Source organism: Periophthalmus magnuspinnatus, chromosome 1 (assembly GCF_009829125.3).
Source record: "Periophthalmus magnuspinnatus isolate fPerMag1 chromosome 1, fPerMag1.2.pri, whole genome shotgun sequence".
In the NCBI taxonomy this organism is placed as follows: Eukaryota; Metazoa; Chordata; class Actinopteri; order Gobiiformes; family Gobiidae; genus Periophthalmus; species Periophthalmus magnuspinnatus.
In genome coordinates this window covers 22,724,781-22,747,863 of record NC_047126.1, presented here as the reverse complement: position 1 = coordinate 22,747,863, position 23,083 = coordinate 22,724,781, and the positions used below count along the sequence as shown (strand labels likewise).

The 23,083-nt window shown below is 38.1% G+C and overlaps 2 protein-coding genes across 3 annotated transcripts in view; both read left to right on the top strand.

The window, feature by feature from the left end:
* Positions 1-13,252, top strand: part of LOC117370857 (protein kinase C beta type-like) — a 49,824-nt gene extending 36,572 nt beyond the window's left edge. The window contains exons 8-17 of one of the 2 annotated variants that reach the window (XM_033966410.2): positions 531-627; positions 1,090-1,233; positions 1,887-2,060; positions 3,621-3,712; positions 4,736-4,798; positions 5,646-5,784; positions 6,579-6,659; positions 6,915-7,022; positions 8,577-8,717; positions 13,085-13,252. In XM_033966410.2, the coding sequence (XP_033822301.1) occupies positions 531-627; positions 1,090-1,233; positions 1,887-2,060; positions 3,621-3,712; positions 4,736-4,798; positions 5,646-5,784; positions 6,579-6,659; positions 6,915-7,022; positions 8,577-8,717; positions 13,085-13,237 (1,192 nt within the window). In that variant the 3' untranslated portion in view covers positions 13,238-13,252. Of the gene's footprint in view, positions 1-530; positions 628-1,089; positions 1,234-1,886; positions 2,061-3,620; positions 3,713-4,735; positions 4,799-5,645; positions 5,785-6,578; positions 6,660-6,914; positions 7,023-8,576; positions 8,718-9,081; positions 10,414-13,084 lie in introns of those variants that run through there. The other variant, XM_033966403.2, reaches the window with a different exon arrangement.
* A 5,465-nt stretch (positions 13,253-18,717) lies between these two features.
* On the top strand, positions 18,718-23,083 carry LOC117374624 (voltage-dependent calcium channel gamma-3 subunit-like). Its single transcript, XM_033970803.1, has 4 exons — positions 18,718-18,928; positions 21,846-21,929; positions 21,996-22,136; positions 22,536-23,083. Exons 1-4 carry the CDS (start codon positions 18,718-18,720, stop codon positions 23,081-23,083), a joined length of 984 nt encoding a protein of 327 aa, XP_033826694.1.

Here is a 23,083-nt window from a genome sequence, read left to right as displayed (position 1 = left end):
ACATGTCTATGGATACTAGGGTTGTCAAAAGTATCGAAAATCTGGTACTAATTGGTACTATCCTAGCTACTCATTTTGGCAGGTATTGATACTAAAAAAGTCACGTTCACAGGACAGGAATGAACCTTTCCTGAATAGCTTTAGAATGACACACCCATGGACCACTATGGAACTTCCCTGGAGAGATTACACAGATATAAAACCTCATGGTAATATTCAAGAAAATACTATGCTTTAATGTTGGAAATCACATTCTGTTGTATAAAGTGTTTTTTTTTTATTATTATTATTATTTTTTTTTTATTGTTATGTTATGTTATCAAAATTAGTATTGAGTATCGAGTCTATTCTTTAGTATCAAAAATTTAATTGAAGTTTTCGAAATTTTAGTATCATGGCAACACTAGTTTGTACAGTCATGATCTAGTAAATACCAGGCAAAATGTGTCTAATTTAAGAGCCTAATGGCGCTAGTCTGTTTTTAATTCCTGGATTAGTTCTTACAAGGCGTTCCTCTGATCCTGTCTTAGGTATAAATTGTTGGCCCAGGAGGAAGGAGAATACTTCAATGTCCCGGTGCAGCCAGATGGAGAGGATGGAAACGAGGAGCTCCGGCAGAAATTTGAGGTAAAACTGGTATTTCATAACACATATGTATATGCTGTTTTAATCGCATTATCTTGTATCCTTAGCCATTTTTAGCAACTTAAGTGCAAGCCAGATACTTCTGCAGCTTTCTGGTCAAAAACACCTAAATCTTAGTTTGTGCTGTCTTCCTCTGAGTGACCTCCACAATTTCCAGTAGTTGGTGACATCACACAAAACTGCCCTGATTACAGCCAGGTGTTTCTGATTACAAACACCGGTCTGTCGGGCCGTGTTTGAAGTGTGGATACCTGTTAGACCAATCACACTATTCCTTATATCACCAGATCCCGCCCCTTCTCCCTCCTCACTCTATCCTTTAGTCCTCCAGGTAATGGCCAGTTTAGCATTTTAGTACCTGTACATATTTGAAATGTGGTTGTTGGCAGAGTTTAGGTTTTTAGTTCCCTCTTGAATTTGACAGGATTTATTTGTGTGTTTAAGAGGTGGAAGGTGGGCCCGGGCAAGCCTGCGGACTCCTCCTCCTCCTCTTCTATCTGCAAATACGACAGCAACGGCAACCAGGACCGCGTCAAGCTGTCGGACTTCAACTTCATCATGGTCCTGGGAAAGGGCAGCTTCGGAAAGGTGCTTTATTTAAAGTCCAATTCTTAAAGATTTTACAGTACAAAATGGATTATTGTGAGTTTTAAGCCAGGTTATAATGTTGTCACCTTCTCAAAAACATACCTGGAGTTGTTTCGTTTCATTCACACATGTTTGAGAAATCTTTTATTAGTCTGTCTACATCTCTAAAGCTAAAAATGCTTTGTTCCACCTTCCACTAATCGTATCAATTAGTATCTGACTTATGTAATTAGTATCTTATTTAGTTAATGTAAGAAAAAACACTCTTTAGTCAATAGAAAGTGATTTTCGACATATTTGGTATTGGAGTAGGTATTGAATATAGAGTCTGGTCCTTAGTACCAAAATTGAATTTGAAATTTCTTGTGTAGTGACAACACTACTGCTTTGAAATCTGAACTCTACTTTGACCCCTGAGTACGATTGGGATGTTGTACGATCTTACCATGAGGAATGAATTTAGACTGATGATAACATAACTATAAATTTTTCACTATTTGAGAATGGTAAAAAAAAAAAAGGTGTACATTGTTCCCTCAACAAAAACAAGAGGCTTTATGTAATCCATGCGTTAGCAGTTAATACCCCGTAGAAGTGTAATATGCCCTTGTGTGATTCAAATCTTGGATCATTTGAATGTACTCTGTCCACAGGTGATGCTAGCGGAGAGGAAGGGCACAGATGAGTTGTACGCCATAAAGATCTTAAAGAAGGACGTGGTGATCCAGGACGATGATGTGGAGTGCACTATGGTGGAGAAGCGGGTGCTGGCCCTGTCTGGAAAACCACCCTTTCTCACTCAGCTGCACTCCTGCTTCCAAACTATGGTAACACTCATTTACCACACACTTCACTGACAATAGAAACACTGTGAAATCTGATATCAGAATATTCATCTTGATTTATGTAGTATCAAATACATTTTTACGAATGTATAGTTTCTATACCTAAGCTATACATAAGCTATACATACTATGTGTGTGTGTGTGTGTGTGTGTATGTATGTATGTATGTAAACGGACCTTTAACTGGGTCGGTATTATTTTTTGCAGTGTGAACTTTTTAAATCACAATCACTCTGCCCCAGACGCTCTGACCTGAATGCTGAGCTCCAGCCCATTGACGTGCAGACCCTGGGACCCTCAGATCAGTGCATGTGTCCAGTGTAGGACCAGCACATTGCAGTTTGATTAACTCTGTTTTTCCTATGACGTACATTGTAGGAAAAAGCAAAGAGACGTTGGGACATGCTACCACCTTTGAACTGAAATCTGTGTTAAAACCAGTAACACTATTATGATATTTTGCCAATTGAACATTTTACACTTGGATAAAACTATACATTATGACTGGTAAAGATCTTGTGGGTAAAAAGTACTGTGCTTCTGTTTAAATCTGTGCTCTGTGGAGCTGTAAGGCTCCTTCAGTCGTTTAGTCGATTAATCGATCGATGGTGTCTTAGTCGAGCAAAATTTGTATTTGGTGCCTATTAATTTTAGATTATAAGGATTTATATGGGACAACAACAGAAAGCCTTTATACATGTTTCCTGGTACTTTTTTCTGTATACATTGTTTAGTTTGGGTCAGATATGTAGAGATAGGCAAAAGTTTTCAGGACTTTTTGAGTGCCCTTTTTTGTCAACTAATCGATCAGGACATATCTGTAGCACTATGGACTCTGTGAAACTGTAGTCAGAGAATTGATTTGACATTTTCTCATGATTATTGATACCAAAACTCAACAGCAATGGAATCCTTCATTCACATCGTCTTATTCATTACCATGATGGCATGCTGATATTATGTGACTGGCTTTTTGAAGTCAAACCTTCTGAATAATAATTTTTTGTTAATGTGACATAATTGGCCAAATGAAAAATAGGTTTACCTGCTGAATGTTTTTATTTAGTGAACAAAAATCTGAAAAACTATGCCATGTAGGTGGTACTGCAATTTCCCCCACTGTGGTTACTTTATAAATCAATTTGCTAAATCTGTGCTACACTGACAATTTCTATGAGGTACTTGTAGGCCTATCACGGTCAGGATTTATTGTGGGTACTTTTTGTTATTTTTCTGTACAACAATAACATTTGGGGTGTAGATGAGTCATTGTTTATATATCGTGCCCATGTTTTTAGAATACTTGTCCCAAAAATCCTGATTTAGAGTTCTTGTGTTAGAGGCATGAATTAGTTTACATTTTATTGTTTATTCTCTATAATTTTTTCAGCAGTATGAACCGTGACAGACCTAGGAAGTAGACCTTTAGTGATTTTGAGAAGTCTACCCTAGCCTGACCTGGTACATTTGTAGGTTGTAACAGTTTTTTGCAGAAAAATTACTTCTTGACTATTGATGATCTTCTTTTTTGATGTGTTACAGGACAGATTGTATTTTGTGATGGAGTACATAAACGGAGGAGACCTCATGTACCACATTCAGCAGGTTGGCAAGTTCAAGGAGCCTCACGCTGTGTAAGAATCAGCTTGTACACTCTGTATTGAATGCACTTACACAGAATGCCATTTAAGTATAAGTATTTATTCAGTGCTTCAGGCAATAATATGTAGGCAACTGCGCCACCTATTGTTATGGTGTATATATTACACATGTTATCAGTACACACTCCATAGCAGTGGTCCCCAATCACTGGGCCGGGGACCGGTACCGGTCTGTTATGCATTTTCTACCGGGCCGCACAAAACAGTATATAGTTTATCAGCGGCCGCATCTTCTCCGACGTAACTTTCACCCATCTCTCATGACGCGCTAATAAGCTTGTCCATAGATATAAAATGAAAATCCTGATAGGAAATCGCCACAGAAATCTATTTGATGTAGTGGCAAGTATATTATCTGCTCTTGTCTCCGTGATGACGGATCACGTATAACACTTCAGACTCGTCACCCAAAAGTTGAGCCACAAGCGAGTGAAAATGAGCCAAGACAAAAGTCTTTGGAGAGCTTTTTTAAAAAAGGGGAAAAGGCCAACTGAGGAGCCAGAAGAGGAGACTACAACCTCCAAGAAAAAGAAAGCTAAATTTAACAGACAATACCAGGAGTCCTACTTAAAATATGGGTATGTTGCTACAGGTGACTCTCACGCACAGAGTCTGCTCTGCGTAATATGTGGGGAAAGCAAATGAGGCAATGAAACCTTCAAAACTGCTTTGGCACGTGGAACTGGTACTAAGTACCTGGGATTAAAAGATAAGATTTAGAGTTTTTTGAAAGAAACAAACGTGAGCAAGAAGGAAAGAAGAAACAAGTGCAGGGCTCCCACTGATGCAGAGGTATGGTGAGTTGTGTTTTTTATGAGCTTATTTTTCCCATATTTATCTGCCACGCGTAGATGGCCGGTCCGTGAAAATAAAACCTACATTGTTCCGGTCCGTGGTGCAAAAAAGGTTGGGGACCACTGCTCTACAGCTCACTGTCCTACTACAACAATGATTAACAACTAACAACCATGTGTATTCTGTCTTTGTGCTGGAAAGGTTTTATGCGGCCGAGATTGCCATCGGACTTTTCTTCCTTCACTCTAAAGGCATCGTGTATCGGTGAGCTTAAAAAAGACTGTATAAAATGTTTGGGCTTTTTTTTTTGGTCACAGGGATATTTGGACATTGTTCCAGAAATAACAACTTTTAACATGCAAGAAGACAAAAGCGTAGGCTGAAGCTTAGCTCATTAGGGCCACCCAATATACCTCGGTATCATAGCATCATTTTGAAGCCTGTTGATGTTGATTGATTGATAACTTGTATTTAAAACCATTTATATGTTCGAAATAATGTTTTAAAATGCATAAAAAACAGCTTGCACAATAATTAAGGCATATATTATCACTATGTTCAATATGTTAGTAGGGAGAAGTCAGCAAACAAGTAGTGAGGATATATACATTATCATTAAGGTGTGTTATTATTAGTATACGAGTGTATTCTTTTCCTCAATTATAGTATAAACGAAACAATCACAATCTCACTGTACAAATATCATCTCAGTTTATAATATTATTTCTTAAGTTCCAAATTGTTGCTCAGTTGTTCCTCAAATCTATATTTTGTAAGAAGTGTTTGCTTGTATTTGATTTTGAAATGGCCAATGTCCGGACATTGCTTCACAGGAAGAAAGCAAAGTAAAACAGTAACAGATGAAAAGTACTATAGCACAAACTAAAACTTAGAACTCGTATGTGTCCAGAGTTGTTTGTTTTTTTTACTTCTTTTGGAAGTGGAAGAGGTATAGAATTTAAACAATAAAATTAATTAAATTTGAAGGTTTGTAAATAATGGATTGGACGGCTCATTATAAGTTAAAATATGATTGCTTTTATTTTTATTTAAGGTGAAAATTGGTTATGTATTAGTCTTATATATATTGTCCCAAATCTCATACATACAGCGATCTGAAGTTGGACAACGTCATGCTGGACTCCGAGGGTCACATAAAGATTGCAGACTTCGGCATGTGCAAAGAGAACATGTGGGACGGAGAGACCACCAAGACCTTCTGTGGAACGCCAGACTATATCGCTCCTGAAGTAGGTGGTGCAAAAAAAAAAAAAAAGTATGACATTTTTTAATAATTTGAATTTCATCACAATTTATGGAAGTGAAGATTTTAAGTCCCAATTGTGTTTTGACAAATTGGAAGACTGGTCCATATCACCATTCTATTCAATATTATATTATTCAGCCACCTACTGCATCTAAATACTTGCCAGAAAACCTATTCCTCAGTTTTGACCTCAACATTTTATGTACCGTTTCTTCCCATAAGCAGTACTTGAAATTTAAAGCTGACACTTTTTTGCTCATAAATGGAAAAAAATAAATAAAAATCCGGCCTAAAAAGGGTATCTAAAAGTATCATAAAAGCAGAACACTGTAACAAAAATCTGATGAGTAGCCGCTTCATGTAATTTAAAAACATTTTATTTATTGCCAATTTGTGCCATCAGCCATGTGAGTCACTGTATGACTCTTTGAGAAGGAGGCTGAGCAGGTATGGGCCACCGCTTCACTTTTCTCTCTGAAAAAGCTGTTCTAAAGCTGTGGTGGCCAAAACATTACTGCTTGTGAATGCTATGTACTAAGGGGTTTATGAGAGCTAGGAACAAGTTAGATTTAAATACTAAATATTTGAAAATGTATATTAGGAAAAAAGGAACAAGTCAACCCAGACAAACCACACTAGTTTTGCTTCACTTGAATATGACCAAAACTCTACTATAGCAGGTGCCTTTGAAAAGGTCTCAGATTTTGTTATTCAATCGTTTCGGTTTTGTTTGTTTTTTGTTGTATTTTTTAAATATTGACTTAATGTTTGTTGCAGATTATTGCCTACCAGCCATATGGGAAGTCGGTGGACTGGTGGGCGTATGGAGTGCTACTCTATGAAATGCTGGCAGGGCAGGTCTGTATCAACACATGCACTTGATTTTGCAATGAATCACAGACCATTGACAACAAACACTGCCACAGTTTAACCTCTCCTCTGTATTCCACCCACAAGCAGCATTTGAATTTTAAAGAGTCACAAAAATAAAGCATTAAAATAATAACATGTAGTCCTAGTCAAGAGCTAAATTTCTCTTTTATCATGACCAAAAACCTGCCTCTGAAAAAGATTTGGTTTTTTTTCTCCTCCTTTTGAACCTTTCCTCTGCAGCCACCATTTGATGGAGAAGATGAGGACGAGCTGTTTCAGTCCATCATGGAGCATCACGTCTCTTACCCTAAATCCATGTCCAAAGAAGCAGTGGCCATCTGCAAGGGGGTACGCGTCACACTACAATGCACTCATTCTATTGGATCATGGTTTAGTTGTTTGCTCTTGAACGACTGTGGTTTTTAATTTCATGGTCGCCGTGGCCTTCTTTGTTGGGTAACTCTCTTAAAGGGCCCATATTGCACTATTTTCTGATGTATGTTATAACATTGTAGGTACTCCAGGTATGTTAGTAACCTTGTTACTAACATACCTGGAGTTGTTTTGTTTCATTCACACACATTTAACATATAAATCCTGCATATTTCAGCTGCATTCTCTCAAACTGAAAACATTCTGTTCCACCTTCTGATGTCATCTAGTAATACAGGAAGTGCTCCACATTACTTTTTAAACTCCATACACCTTCAGTAGAATCATTTGGATAATTTTAGCTCTGTAATTTCTATTGAACAAAAGTTCAAATATAGATTAAAAGGTAAACTGCTTCATGATATCACAAGGTGGAACAGAGCATTTTGAGCTTTGGAGATGTAGACAGATGAATAATAAAGGTTTGTTTCATTCATTTATGTTTGGGTAAAACTCCAGGTATGTTTTTGATGAGGAAACAACATTCTAACATGTTGCAACATCAATTTTACGTAATATAGGACCTTTAACAGCGCTAGTTGGCATTTTATGAAGGGGCAATCTTCAATTTTCAATGCCACAAATGCCCACCACAACAGATCAAAACATCAGGATAACACTAGGACATAAGATGACGAACTGGGATCTGGTCCATTAGACATTCTGCTAAAATCTTTTGGATGTATTGTATGATCAGACTATATTTCCTTCCACATGTGGGAAACCTGCTCATAGGGATGACTGTGAGACTTGGACTTGTTGGCTGATCGTAACACCTGTAGGTATTAGGCATTTGTACGCTAAACTAAACAGCCATTCACAGTAACACATTCTGAAGTATTGCTGAAAAAAATATAGATGGTAATATTGAAAAAAATATATGCCACCAACACTATAACCCTGAAGTGGATTATCCTCAAAAAAACGATTCTAAATGTCCAATACTGTTAAAACATGAACTGCAATAATTAAATTGTGAAATTAATATGGTATCTTTAAATCATAGAACTTAGATATACAACCCTCTATAGCTCAAATCTTATAATACTGAAAAATTACAAAAAGTTCCCCAGTACAAAGAAAAAATAGTCAGGATAAATATTGACCCCCAAAAATGATGGTTCCATCTATGATGTATTGAATGATGCTTGCTTTGGATAGGGATGGGACAATAAAGAATAATATCACTTATCGTGGTAAAAATGGTAGACAACAATAGTTTGTGGGATATTTTATATAATCAAGATAATCTCCAACAAAGATAATTGTCTTTATCACCAGAATGTGCAGACAAAAGCTACTTATCCATAATGTTCTCTGCCAGATTGTTGTTGTTAATTGCCATGATTTTGGCCATGATAATCGTGACATCGTTTCAATATCATCCCATGCCTAGCTGTGGATTGGTACTATTAGATCTTTCCCCATTTTATTTACATCAAAGATTAAAACATTGATCTGTTTTTTTAGCTGATGACAAAGCACCCTGCCAAGCGCCTGGGCTGTGGTCCCGAAGGCGAACGAGACATCAGGGAGCACGCTTTCTTCCGCTTTATCGACTGGGAAAAACTTGAGAACAAAGAGGTGCAGCCGCCATTCAAACCGAAAGCTGTGAGTATATTTCTTTATTACACAAGAGGTCACATGTTCAAATGCTCACATATATTTCTATTGGATTGGTTGAGGTAAGTTCCCATTCCCCAAATCGTCCCATTACTGGCCATTGGTCACTCCACTGACAGGAGCTGTGCTGATTGGTCAATGCAGTCACCAATGATGAAGCTTAGCACTCACTGGCTCACACATGGACCAATGGAAATCCACAGTTTTTACTGGGAGAGATTTGATTGGTTGACAGCCTGTTTTAGTTTGTTTTCTCTTTTTTCTCTTTGTTGTTGTCGTTTTTCTTCCATCATGCCATCATACTCACTGCATCCATGCCTCCATTTTTCTCCCTCTCTCCTTTGCACAACAGTGTGGCCGTGAGGCGGAGAACTTTGATCGCTTTTTCACACGCCACCCTCCCGAGCTGACCCCCACAGATCAGGACGTTATTTTCAACCTGGACCAGAACGAGTTCCAAAACTTCTCATTTGTTAACCCTGAGTATGCCCAGCCAAGCCACTGACCACATAGGCGCTGGTCATATCAGTGTACGCTCTGTGGAAAACACTTTGACATGTTGAGGTTCTTAGCTGAAAAGAGCAATACCTTGCTTTTGTCATGCATCCAATTGTCTGTGTTAAATAACATAACTAAAATCATGCCAAATTCTTGTTGTTAGAGATGGTTCATCTGTTAAGAATTCATTTACATATAATGAAGTACTGTATGTTACGATGTCTGACTTCTGACTTATCAGTATGGACACACACACACGTGGTAACACTAGCCTCAAAGCTAACCTTCAGTTCTGGATCCTGATCCTGCACTTGCTGTAATGCCCAGAGTAACATATCATTGAATAGAGGCTGTGTGTAGATCTGTTCTGATTTGACTTGTGTGGTAAAGCATGCATGTTGTGCTGCTCCTATCCCCTGTTTTAGCAGACTACCTGTATGCTGTCTTTTTAACATATGAGGTTTACCTTTTTAAACCTGGAATCATGTCATTTTTTGTTTATACATATTGACAAATCTAAATGTACTCTGTTCACATATTGATAATATTCAGACAGTGTAAGTGAAAACTGACATCTTACTTTGCTACTTGCTTAAGTACTTTTCTGTTTTTATAGGAACAAATCCTTTAGTTCAGTGCTATGTTGTGGTGAGCTTCTCTCAAAGTATTTGCTGATGTTTGTTTTAACCAGTCAGACTGTAAGTTGTAAATGCAGTGGTCTGACCTTTAGTGGTTTTAACTTAAAGCTGTTGTTTCTGTTTTCTGCATTCACCACACTGCACTGTGTTTCACAATGGGACATATCTGTTCTGATGTACAATTGTGGATCACCATGGTTACAAACTCCTGTTATGTGCCAAACTGTGATAAAGGGCAGTCAGGCTGTGCCATAGCAGCACATGTACATTACACTGTAGTGGTACATTCCTTCAAACCTCAGCAAAATCCTTTTCATTCTATATATATGAACTGTTTGAGAAGATGTGTTTTATCGTGAGGAGGTATCTTTTGTAACTGTGAATCAATGCAGGATAGATATCATTTGTCAAACCTTGTTCTCTGAGCTTGTATCAAATACCATATGTTGATGGAAAGACTAGTTTTGTCAATTAAGAGCTAACACCCTGATGGTAAGAAGCAATGATGGAATGGTCACATTGAAAATAAATATATATTCAGTTATTAATTGAATGTATTGCTTTGGTGGATTGTATGATTTGACTTGTATCACCATTTTGTACAAAGTTACTCTACTGTTTTTAGTGTGTAATTGTAGCTGGAAAGAAAGATATTTTTCAACCCAAGAATTAAAGGGAGGGTATGTAGAATTTTTTTTTTGTAGATTTTATGAACATGACCGATTGGTGTCTCCAGATATGAGGTAAGCATGTTCAAATTAAATATAGCTTTTACTGATAACAGTTATAATGCTGATCTATTCTTTCTTATAAAAATTAAATCATAATTTGGGGTTTTGGTTTTCAAGGTGATTAATCAGAAAGCAGAATGAGCCTTACATGAGTCTCTCATTTGGGTTGCCAGTTCCTATTACTAAAACACTACCTAAACCTAGAACCTGCAGCCAATCATGAATCGGTGCTAGTGCAGCCTCTGCAGCTCAGTGAGTGAATTCTGGAGATTCTGAGCTTTCACATGAGGCCTGTCCATGTACTGAGAATGAGAAAAAAGTGTATGTGTCTATCTGCAGGTTAAAGCACTGGCAACATGTGTTCAGTTTTAAATAAAAAAAAATAAGCATGAGTGCAGCCTACATACCCTCCCTTTATAGATTGTGTGTACCACATTCACTTGACACCCACACACTGTACAACATGGGGTAGTACTATTGAAACCTGGTGCAGTAGGAGTGGTCCCTGTGATGGCGTCCGATTCGGCTGGAGCCTGTGGAAGTGGAGGTAGGACCTGAATGCTACATGTGTGTTCTACGTGTGTCTGCCTGCCTGCTGGGCTCACTGCTTCCCCCTGCTGTCTGACCCCTCTCCTGCTCCGGTCCGGGTCCTAGTCCTGGTTTGGTCTGCAGTCGGTCTGTCCTCTCGACTCTGTGTCTGTGCAGCAACATCTATCTACGTACATCTGGGATCTTCTCATCTTTGAACTGTGAACTGTGTTTCTGGGCTTGTGTGTTGCTCTATCTCTGACTCTGTGTAAATACTGTATGTATGTGGGCACTAGCAGCACGCACAGCTAGGGTTCCCAAATGTATTGAAAATAGGATACTAATCCCTGCTAAAAACTAGAATCAAAACTAGATACTCATTTGAGCCTGTATCAACATATGACAGAAATGAACCTTTTCTGAAAAGCTTTAGAATGAGTATAAGACACATAGACTATAATACGCCCATGGGCCACTATGGAACCTACCTAGACGACTGAGAGATTACACAGATATAAGGCCACATGGTAATATAAAAGTACTATGATTTAATATTGAAAATGACATTCTATTGTCTAAATAGTGTTTTTTTATTGTCATTGTGGTATTGGAATCGGTATCGAGTCTATTCCTTATTGAAATCAAGTTTGAAATTTTAGTGTCGTGACAACACTACACACGGCTGCCTTTTGGTTAAAATCATTATATTATCTTACATTAGGACAGAGTAACCATGACGTTTAACCAGTACTTATACAGCACTACATACCGGTGATGACCATGAAGAATGAGAATAGCAAACAGCAATAATACTTTAAAGATGCACTATGAAACTTTCCTGGTGAGAGGCCTGCCCCCTGCTTGTGTTATTGCTTTGGCTGGCATGTTCCACAGAATGGGATTAAAGGTTTCTATCGCCATGGTGACAGCAGGCGCCCTCCAGGCTAGGTCTGTGATGTGGTGAGCCCATTCACAATAAAAATGCACAGCATTCTTGCATTTTTTTTTTTTTCAGCAATACAAAAAGCATTAAAGAAATGTAAAATTGACAGCTTGGTTTACTGTAGTGGCCCTTAGACTCATGCCCACTTCAAGGCCTACTATGTAAAAATAATACAGGTTGTTTTAAGAAAAAAGGCTTATTTAATGACGTTGCATAAAATTAAACATGTCATGTTTCCACTGATTGTAGAAATCATTGTGTTTTTCTATGTTCCACCTTTTTCCCACTTGCTTTTCTACTCTTCATAACCAAGCTTTTGTCTGCTAATTTTAAAGGTCCTACATTATGCAACTCCTGTGAGCTTTTAGTCATGTTATGTTATCTCCTCAATAATATTCCTGGAGTTGTTTTGTTTCATTCACATGTTTCAATAACCCTGGATTATTAGGCTGTCGGCATCACCAAAACTCAAAATGCTGCTCCACCTTGTGATGTCATTTAGTGGTAGTTTTAAGGTTAACAGCAATTTTCGCTTTAAATTGAACTGCCACAGTTGAACTACTTGACTATTCAATACTTTAGAAACACCTTAAGTGTTTGCTTTTATTTTTCTTTATTTTTGTTTTACATTTTGTTCAGTTAAGATTCTCACAGAAAGTCTACAATATCTGCTGAGGTGTGAATCAGTTTCAACACCTGTAATAAAGTTAGGCTGATACTGGACTAAAATGGTAAAAAATGATTCTAGTGAAGGTGTATAAGTTTTAAAAACACAGTGGAGCACTTGCTATATTATCACTTAATGTCACAACATGGATTGTGTTTTCAGTTTGAGAGAACAACACATCCATCCATGTGCAGGATTTGTTTGTGAAATGTGTGCATGAAACAAAACATAAATCCATGTATGTTTGTGATGGGGATAAACCAATCTAAAATAGATTTTAAAACTGGGCAATTTAGGCCCTTTAATTCAAATACAACAAATCACTTTTTTTTCCCCCTTTTCATTCCCAGAAATCCCGCCGCGACGTTGGCAACTTCGACAAAGAGTTCACCAAGATGGTAGTGGAGCTGACGCCGACGGACAAGCTCTTCATCATGAACCTGGACCAGAATGAGTTCCAGGGCTTCTCCTACACCAACCCAGAGTTCATCATCCAAGTGTGAAAGTGTGAGGAGCTCCTCCCAGCCTCCACCCACCAACCAGGAACCAAGTCTGAACTCACACACAGCCACAATCTGGACTAATCCATCCTTAATGCTCCACCAGCACTCATATTACTGTTATGCCTAAAAATATTCATAGCCCCACCAAATCTTACCCATTTAAAAGCGCTGTACTTGATTTTTTTGATTTTTTTTTTTACAGTTTTAAAACTATGATGAACAAAACTAGCTCATTTTGCAGAAGTCCAAAGTTATTCCTAATGCATTCTGAGCGTCCTAATTATTCACCCCAATGAGTTTATTGGCACTTTTCACCACTTTCAGATGCCAGAGCAGAGTTTGCACTGCAGTCACCGTAATGCAAAAAACAACTAGCATGCTAAGTGCATACTTCCTGAATCATGGACAATAAAACACTTTATAATGAGATGCAGCATTTTTGACCTGCTGCTTATACAATATATCTGTATTAGGACAAGACTGATACATGAAGAAAAAAAATAGAAAATTTTAATAATGATTAAAAAAGAAAAAGCATTTCATATACTCAAAAGTTTTAAAAGCTATAATTTGGTGCATTCTTGATATTAGCTGCTCAAGGAAACAACAACTGTAAACAGTGCTAGTTGGGGGAATTACACTGTCACTTATACTGGTTCCGTTAACATAGCTTGTTCTGGTACAACGGCGAGTGCTAAGAAACATTATGGCAAGTGTGCTTTTAAAGGTGCACTTTTAAAGGGTTTAAAGGAGGGTCCGCCACCAGCTTGTCTCCTGGAATGTTCCACAGTATGGTATTTTTTTGTATTTATTCAATTACATTTATTTGTATTGCTGGAAATACCTTGAAAACATGTATATATATGTATATGTGTGTATATGTATATGTATACGTATATGTATCTATGCGTGTGTGTGTGTGTGTGTGTGTGTGTATGTATATACATATATATGTATATATGTGTGTTTATTTATTTTATTATTTAAACTTGGCTTAGTGACGTTTCCTACTTGTCTTCATGGAGACAGAAGTTAAATGCCATACTGTGGAACATTTCTTGCTTGTGATTTGGACCATCCACCAGAATAATTTATTTTATTGTTGAAATTATGGTATCATATATTTTATTCCTAAAGCAGTAAATAATTACTAAAACTTCAGATGATCAGGGCACTGGCCTGGTACATTTGATTAAATTGGTAGATTTGGGCTAAACTGTACAACTGTACAAGGTACAACTTCTGGCCAAATTTGCCTCAATTTTACTCTTTTGTGGGGCTAATAAAGTGTATTTTCATCCATACAAATAGATTTGAACTTAAGATTCTATTAATCGATTTAATCAATTTTTTTCTCAGTCCTAATTTGGGTCCAGGTCTGTGAAATGCATTACATGGCTTTCATCTGATTTGATACCTATTTATGTGTGTATGCTCATTTCAACTGTAACATAAAGTAGGGCGTTGATTGGCCCTTCAGGAAAAGATCAGTGTTAACAACTACATTGATTATCCCAGAGATTTCACTAGAACATCCTCCATCTAGTGACCAGATCTACATTACAGAAGACAGCTCCGTGAATGTTTTAAATGTGTGGCCAGTGCACACTGCAGAGTGTGTTTGATCCCTTCTCCATCCCCTGTCATAGTCCATGGGTGCTCCACGATCAATAATCTCCTGTTGTGTTCAAACTGCAGCAGGAGGAGTGCACAGGGGCCAGTTTTACATAGACACGATACAACATTTACATTGATCCATTTTCAATAGATTTAAATGTGTTCACTTTTCCATAGTGTTGGGTTTAAGTTTATGTAAATTAATGCATTTACAGAATCCTCACTGCTTTTTCGTTCTCTTGAAACACAAAGTGGAAAAGTTAGAAATTTTGTGTCTGGCATCCACTAAGACCCTCTCCAAGCGACCTGGTGACGAGACTGGACAAATCAAAGGCTGCAGTGGGGGATTTTTTTTTAAAGTAAACATATTTAATGATGGATTTGTTTTTTATTTATGTCCTCTAGGATTTAATGGATTTGACAGAATTAAAGATTCACTATATAGCTTTTCTCAAATAGGGCTCCAGTTGGCAAACAGTTACATAGTGCATCTTTAGGCTTGAAATTTAAGAGTCGAAGAGACATTAAGCAAATTGCCAGAGCACAAGTGTTTATATTTGTATATATATTGTAGAACTCATCTAACACAACATCATGTTCTTTCAGGGCTACTCTAGTGCTTTGTAACACTGGTCCCAATATATTCTAAACCTCATATTAGTCTACACAACACATTTCGTCTTCCCAACTGATGCAAAAACTGACACAGAAAAAAGCAAGATACTTGAGGCCCAGCGATATTACCCATTTTTCTGTCTTGCTTAACTTCTCTCTTTCTCTCTTCTTCTCTATGGCAGTGGGTTAGTGGTGTGTAGGCCTATACAGTCTTGTGGTACAGCTCATCTATGCATGCCATATATGTGGGTACTATAGTTCTCTGATCGATTTGGCGCACATTTGTGAAAGAACTCTCCAAAAGAACTGAAGGACTGTGTGTCTGATGTATTATGAGATTATGTGATATTTGAGTATGAATATGCTATAAAGTAGATGTAATATTTCTTTATGTGTTTCAGTATGTGTAAGTAGGAGCGGAGCATATCTAGTACAAGTGGTTTACATAATTACTTACATTCACTCACCTTTTTAACTTGTGCTTCCAGTGTTTTCACTATTGATACTTTGCAGTTAATGTCATCAACATTCCTGGGGGGGTGAAGCTAACTAAAGGCACTGTTCTGTCTGAAGCTCTGTTATTCAAGTTAGACTTTCATTTGAGGTTTGTTTTAACACAATCTGATCAGCTGGAACTATAACAGGTGAAATGATTTTGTGTTGTCAATAACATAGTCACAAGTTGGTTATCATTAGTTAACTGTTCTGTTTCAGTTAGTCCTTCTCACCTTTTTGTTGAGAATCAAACCCCTAAACAGGAACATGAACAATCATATTGACCAAAGCCTCCCGAAAATGTGTTTTTTTGAATCCATTTAGTTTTTTTTGTTTTTTTTGTTTTAAGACTTGGATCTCTCACTATGGTAACTGCTGAAGATTCCACCACAGACATACATGTAGTACACCCCCAGCGTGATGTTACTGCAAAGTATCAATTGCTGGGTTTCAGATGCCACCACAACATTTTACATGTCAAGAATATATAATACAGATGAGGGGTAGCTAAAACAAATATATTTAAAATTCAGATTTTTGTTATAATACAGTGAGTTCTTTGGTCTAGTCAGGAATAGAAATGATTAAGTTCAGTGAATTTGAGAATTTACATTTGGGATATTTCATGGTAAAGTACAATCTGGCTCCCATCTGGGATTATGACATCATCTCATTGTAGAATCTGAAAACCACTAATCCTCCCTTCTCTTATTCATTTTAACAATGTTTGCCAATGTTTCATATCTGTAAGGAAAACTGTAAGGGAATCATATATAGAACTGTTTAAGTGCCTATGACAGGTTAGACTATAAATTTTACTCAAACAGTTAAGTTCATTCATTATATTTAAATTTGTGCCTAACTTTTTAACATTTTTCAACTTTTCTTTGCAAATTGCTTCTTGATTGGTGTAAAACTACAATTTATATTTTTTTATCTCGCCAAATTAAGGTTGTTAAAAGTATCGAAAATCAGATACTAATCGATACTAAAACTAGTATCGAAGATAGATAATCATTTGAGCATGTATCAATTATACAAAAGTCACATTCACAGGACAGAAATGAACCTTTCCTGAATATGTTTAGAATGATCTTGAGCTGAATTAGAACAAGTTTAAAACACAGACTAGTACACACCCATGGACCAGTATGGAGCATACCTGGACGACTGAGGGATTACACAGATATACGGCCACATGGGATATAAAAAAAGTACTTTTATTTAATGGTGAAAATCACCATCATTGTCTAAATAATGAGTATTGAATATCAAGTCTATTCCTTTGTCCCAAAGTAGAGTTTGAAAGTTTAGTACACCAAATTAAATCAAAATGAGAGAAGCATTGAAAGCTGTCATAGGCACTTTAAGGGAGAAGTGTGAATATAAGGATCAAATGTTTACTATGCAAAAGGCAGAGGAGAGGACGTCTGTTTACTGGGACAGTGTATGTGGTGCATGTGCCATCTCTCTGCAGTGCATGAGAGACACCCACCATACAACCATTCAAATAAAGGATCATTTCAGTAACTTTGGGGCTCTGGTCTTGTTTCTCTGCACATTTATTCACATGATCAAAAAGTGTAATCAACAACATGATACCATTCAAATCATACTTATTCACAGAGTTATTCTCAAATGTTACCCACGTCCATGGATAGGCCTATAGAACCAGGGAGTGCTTTGAAATTATATATAAAATAAAACAGAATATTTACTTTTAGTATTTTTTTTTTTTTTTGCTGCATAAATGTATTATAAATTTTAAAAAGACATTTATTATAACATCACTGTCACAACAGTCAGCTTAAAATATAATGAATTTTATGCTGACTGTTGACTTATAATTGCATTATTATTAGTTGAAAGTGGGATGAGTAACAGTAAATATATTCAAGAAGATAAACTGAGGCCATCCAACCGTTTCCAAACTGATTTTAATAATTTATTGTTTACTTGAGAGGCTTCCCACGCCCTGAGCTGGGGAACATGCAGCTGTGAGGCTCTTAACAGATTTGTCCTCGCTATTTATGCATTCTAAGAAAAAAAAAAAAAGCATTCAACATTTGTATAACATTGTCATTTGTTATCTAAAAAGCTGGGGATGGGTAGAAAGTTGAAGCCAGAGCTATACGTTTTATGCCATACTGTGGAATATTACAGCCAAAGGAACAACATTTCCATGGAAACAAACAGGAAGAGGACGCATGTTTTTCAGAGCTATATAAAACCTAAAAAAGTGACATACTGTGTCTTTAATACGCTATAATATCTAATCATATCTATTCTATTCAAAGCATACAAAAAGTTTAATGCAAAAAAGAGATATTGTGTGGTTTTGAAAGAATATCCAGCAGCATTTTGACCTGTAAACTAATTTGACTGAAGGCCTAAAACACACAAACATTGGAAAACCAGCCCCATCGCGCGCGCTTCACGACGCACACACAGAAAAACGCGCGCACGGGGGCGTTTGGAGTGCGCTCTTGGCTCTTTCACCGCGCCACAACCCACCAGCCAACATCAGTCAATCCCGGAAAATCAGAGCCACACTGTCGCTTATCCAACCCCGCACTCACAGCTCACTTTTATCCTACTTCTTACCTGCAACTTTTGGGTTTGGGCCGCCCGCGCCTCCTCAGAAGTTGCACAATGCGGGAAAAGGTCTTATATTCATCCGCCGCCCGGATCTCTAAGGGAACTTTAGAAGAGTTTTAACCCATTTGCTGGCAGGGGAAACAGAGTAGTCCGAGATGAGGCTGTGTAACCGCGGGATGATGATGCTCCTGACCACCGCCGGGGCTTTCTGCGCCTTCAGCCTCATGACCATCGCGGTGGGCACGGACTACTGGCTCTACTCCCGGGGCATGTGTCGCTCCAAAAGCTCCAGCGACAACGAGACCTTGCGCAAAAACGAGGAGGTGCTGACCCACTCCGGCCTCTGGAGGACCTGCTGCACCGAGGGTAAAGTATGCTCTGCTTTAAAGGTGCACTGTGTCGCTTTTCTGGTGCAAGGTTTTCTGGTGGAGTTATTGCTTTGCTTGGAATGTCCCACAGACCCTCCATTGGGCTTTGGGTAAACAAGTAGGTCTACCCTTTGCCTTCCCATGCCACCAGTTCTTGTTACAGGTCAGTTCTGTGGAAAGGCGAGTCTGTTTTTCAGTGTAAACACATGCAATTGATCTCTCTGCAATCTTGGAATTATTTTTGTTCAGGCCCTGAGTGTTGAACTGCATATCCAAGCTTTGTCCCGGACTTCTTACTTCTTCCACCTCAAAACCATATCCAAACTCAGACCTATACTGTTCCGTTCAGAGCTTGAAGTGACCATATATGCTTCTGTTTCATCACGCCTCTTTTATGGTCTCACCTTTCGATTTTGCCACATTAGTCCTGTTCCTGCCACTTTTCATTCATTACCTGTTCCACCCAGAATCACTTTCAAAACCCTGGTCATATCCTGCAGATCTATCCATGAGCAGATGCCAAATTACCTGTGTGATCTTCTCCACACGCATATGCTAGGTCATAGTCTCATGTCTGCTGTCCAGGGTCTGTTGACCAGCAGTGGTTAAATGTTCCATCGACTAGGTTCAAAACAAAGAGTGACTAAGCATTCAGTCAGTTGCCCCTAAATTATGGGTTGCACTCTCCCTTGATTTGAGAACAGCAAGATCCATTCAACCATTTAAAACTCATTTAAAGACTCACCTGTAGACTTGCGTTTCTTTGCTGACCTGTTTTAATTGCCCTCTTTATTTTTATTTATTTTTATTTTTGTAAATGTTGGTGTTTTTTCTTACTGTATTGTGATTTATAATGTTTCTGTATTTTCACATTTTTATTACTATGAATATTTAATATTATAGGTGCTCTATAAATAAATGTTACTTACTTACTTACTAATTAACTAAATGTCAAATGGATAACTTACTGTGGAACATTCAATAGCATTTCAGTGGTGACAACTAGGTGGCTAACCCTCCATTAGGAAGCTGCGTTGTACACATTTGAAACTGGTGAAGTTGGCATGTACACCAATTGTCTTCTCTTTTTAATGTTAATTGTCTTCTGTTTTTAATGTCTTTTTACTTTAGCACTTTGAGATTTGTTGTTCGAATGTAAAGTGTGTTATAAATAAAATGTATTATTATTATTATTATGTACAGGCCTACCTAGACATGTAGATCTAAGTAAAGTCAGGCTAAAGTAGGCTTATAACATTGAACTAGTAAAGTCATTTTGTAATTTGTATTTTTTCCCCATTTCTACCTCTTTCTTAAAAATCTAAATCCATTCACTGAGTTCTTCTTGTCATGATGAATATATTAGGGAGTGTTGGTAAATCAGTTAAGGAGTTCAGGAGTTGTCTTAGGCCACAATTTGGCACTTGAAATGAAATTATTTAAGCGAAATAGGTCACACGCCTGACTATCCCTCAAAGCACACTGGTTCAAATCAAAGGTCTGTTTTAGAAGCCATGAAGCACATTTCTTTTTTGAACTTTTGAATCAGACTTATTCAGTTAAAAGGTGCAGTATGTAACTTTTCTGTGCACGCCGCGTCCTTGTTCTCGTATTATAACTTTGCCTGGAATGTTCCCCATAGTGGCATTCATCTCTTCTTCCCATAGCAAGAATGTACGGTTAAGGTATTTGTAAGCAATTAAAAACACCTGCAATTAAAAAAAACAAGATATATGTTATAAGTTTATACTATATCCTGGAACATTTCAGGCAATGCAATAAAATCTCCAGGGAAATGAGCAGAAAAGTTACATAGTGCACCTTTTACACATTATGCACCCGACATTTTAAAGGCCTATATCAATAAAAAAAAAATATTATATCCCTGTCTCAGTGATCTACATAGTGGACAGAATTTTGGGCTACACAGAGCCCCCATCCCGTCACTGTCAAAACGTAACAAAACACATACTACCCAATGAAGCCTACTGACATGTTCCAGTATATTGTTTATCATGCCCACTATTACAAATGCTGTTGGCCTACTTCTGATCTGGCCTGCACTGCTCATTTTAACAGAGTTGTAGCCAGTGAATGAGTTATGTTTCCGTGGCGACAGTCATCTCATCAATACTACTCAATGAGTGCCTTACATAGGGACAGATGAGTCAATATGTGGCTGTGCAGCAGTAGCAAATGTTAGGGGAGAAGTCAAGTCTACATGTATGTACTGTGTTATTTACACTGAATAACTAGGGGTGGGGCTCAGTTATCCGAGTATTGGGTGCTGGTGATGGGTTCGACTTGAACTCTTGCCAACCCTAAAAGTTTCCCCTTAACAATTTTCATATGCCTGAATGTCTGGAAAATGTTTAAAGCTTGGCATGTTCAAACATTTTTTTTGTTCTGCTTTGTGTGGCTATAGGTTTAGTCCAACAAAAATGTTGTTGTTCACTTTTAGAGTTTTAGTCTTTAATTTAACAAATTCAGCTTTTATACACACATCTGCACCTGTTTTAATGTGTTATATGGACTTGTGTACTTGTGGTTTTATGCTCTCACTGGCTTCATCTCTATAAGTACAAAAAATACTCTTTCTTTATTCCACAAAATTAGTTGCAATGCATTTTTTTTAGTCTATTTTACAGTTAAGTTACATACTGTGACTTCAAGTGCTGATATGCTATAAAAAAAAAAGTTACCCAGCCATATATCACACTAAAGCTGAGAAGTACAGCAGTATAAGTATATTTTCATACATATTTTTCATGCCATTTTACTTTCTCATAAGCAAGTTTCCCCAGTACTTAATACAAATATTTATTCTGTTAAGAAATATTTGAGAACGTAATTTAAGTCGCCCTTGCTGATGTAAACTGTCAGTGATGATACTACTGTATGCCATATTTTTCTAGGAACGTTCCGGGGCGTTTGCAAAGACATCGACCACTTTCCTGAAGATGCCGACTATGACCAGGATGCAGCGGAATATTTGTTACGTAAGTCCTGAAAACGATTTGAAAGTTGTGATGAAACTTTGAACAGTCTCAGTTTGTTGTCTTCAGGGGCAGTGAGAGCCTCCAGCCTCTTCCCCATCCTCAGTGTGGGGCTGCTGTTCCTTGGGGGAGTGTGCGTGGCTGCCAGTGAGTTCTACAAGTCCCGCTACAATGTGATCCTGTGTGCTGGCATCCTCTTCGTCTCTGCGGGTCAGTAATAACTACATATTTCTTTGTTGTGCTGGACATGTTATCCAAGCTTGACTTATATGAACTTTGAGTAAATATAAAATTAATGTATAAATGCTGAAAAGTGACCAGGAGAATGAATGTATTTTAGATTTAAGTGTTTAAACTAGCATAGCATTTCATCAACTAAAACTAGAGAGAGTTTTTAAAGGGAGAGAGTATGCAGAATTTCTAACTCATGCAGGTGAAAACAGAAATTTTCTGAGCACTCAAGCCTCTAATGTAGGAGAATAAAGAATTAGGAACATGCATGAATCAACTGAAATACAACTCTGAGCAACTGATGATAAGAAAACACAGTAAAACTCATAAAAGTTTTTTTTTTATATATATATATATGTCACCTTTAACTTCTTCCAGGTCTGAGTAACATCATTGGTATCATCGTGTACATATCAGCCAACTCGGACGACCCCAGCCAGAGCGACAACAAGAAGAGCTACTCGTATGGCTGGTCCTTCTACTTCGGCGCACTGTCCTTCGTGCTGGCTGAGATGGTAGGCGTCCTGGCCGTGCACGTGTTTATAGAGAAACACCGCCAGCTGCGCACCAAAGGCAGACCCTCCCTCATGAAGCCCCCCATCTCACGCAGCTCCTCCTACTACCGCAATCGCTACAGCCAGAACCGCTCGCGCCGCCTGAGCTCCCGGAGCACCTACAGCGGGGGGGACTCTTTCAGGGCAGCGCTTGTGAGGGACCGGGAGCCCTCCATCACAGCAGAGACAAAGATGAACACACAAGGAGGATTGCCCACGCCCATAACGCTTTGCCCGGACTTCATGTTGTACACTATGGCAACGCCGGCCTCTGATGCCAAGATGGAGGACGGACACGGATTAGGAGGGCACAATGAGGAGGAGCTGGTGTCTGGGAATTGCTCAGGCAACAGAAGGACGACACCTGTGTGA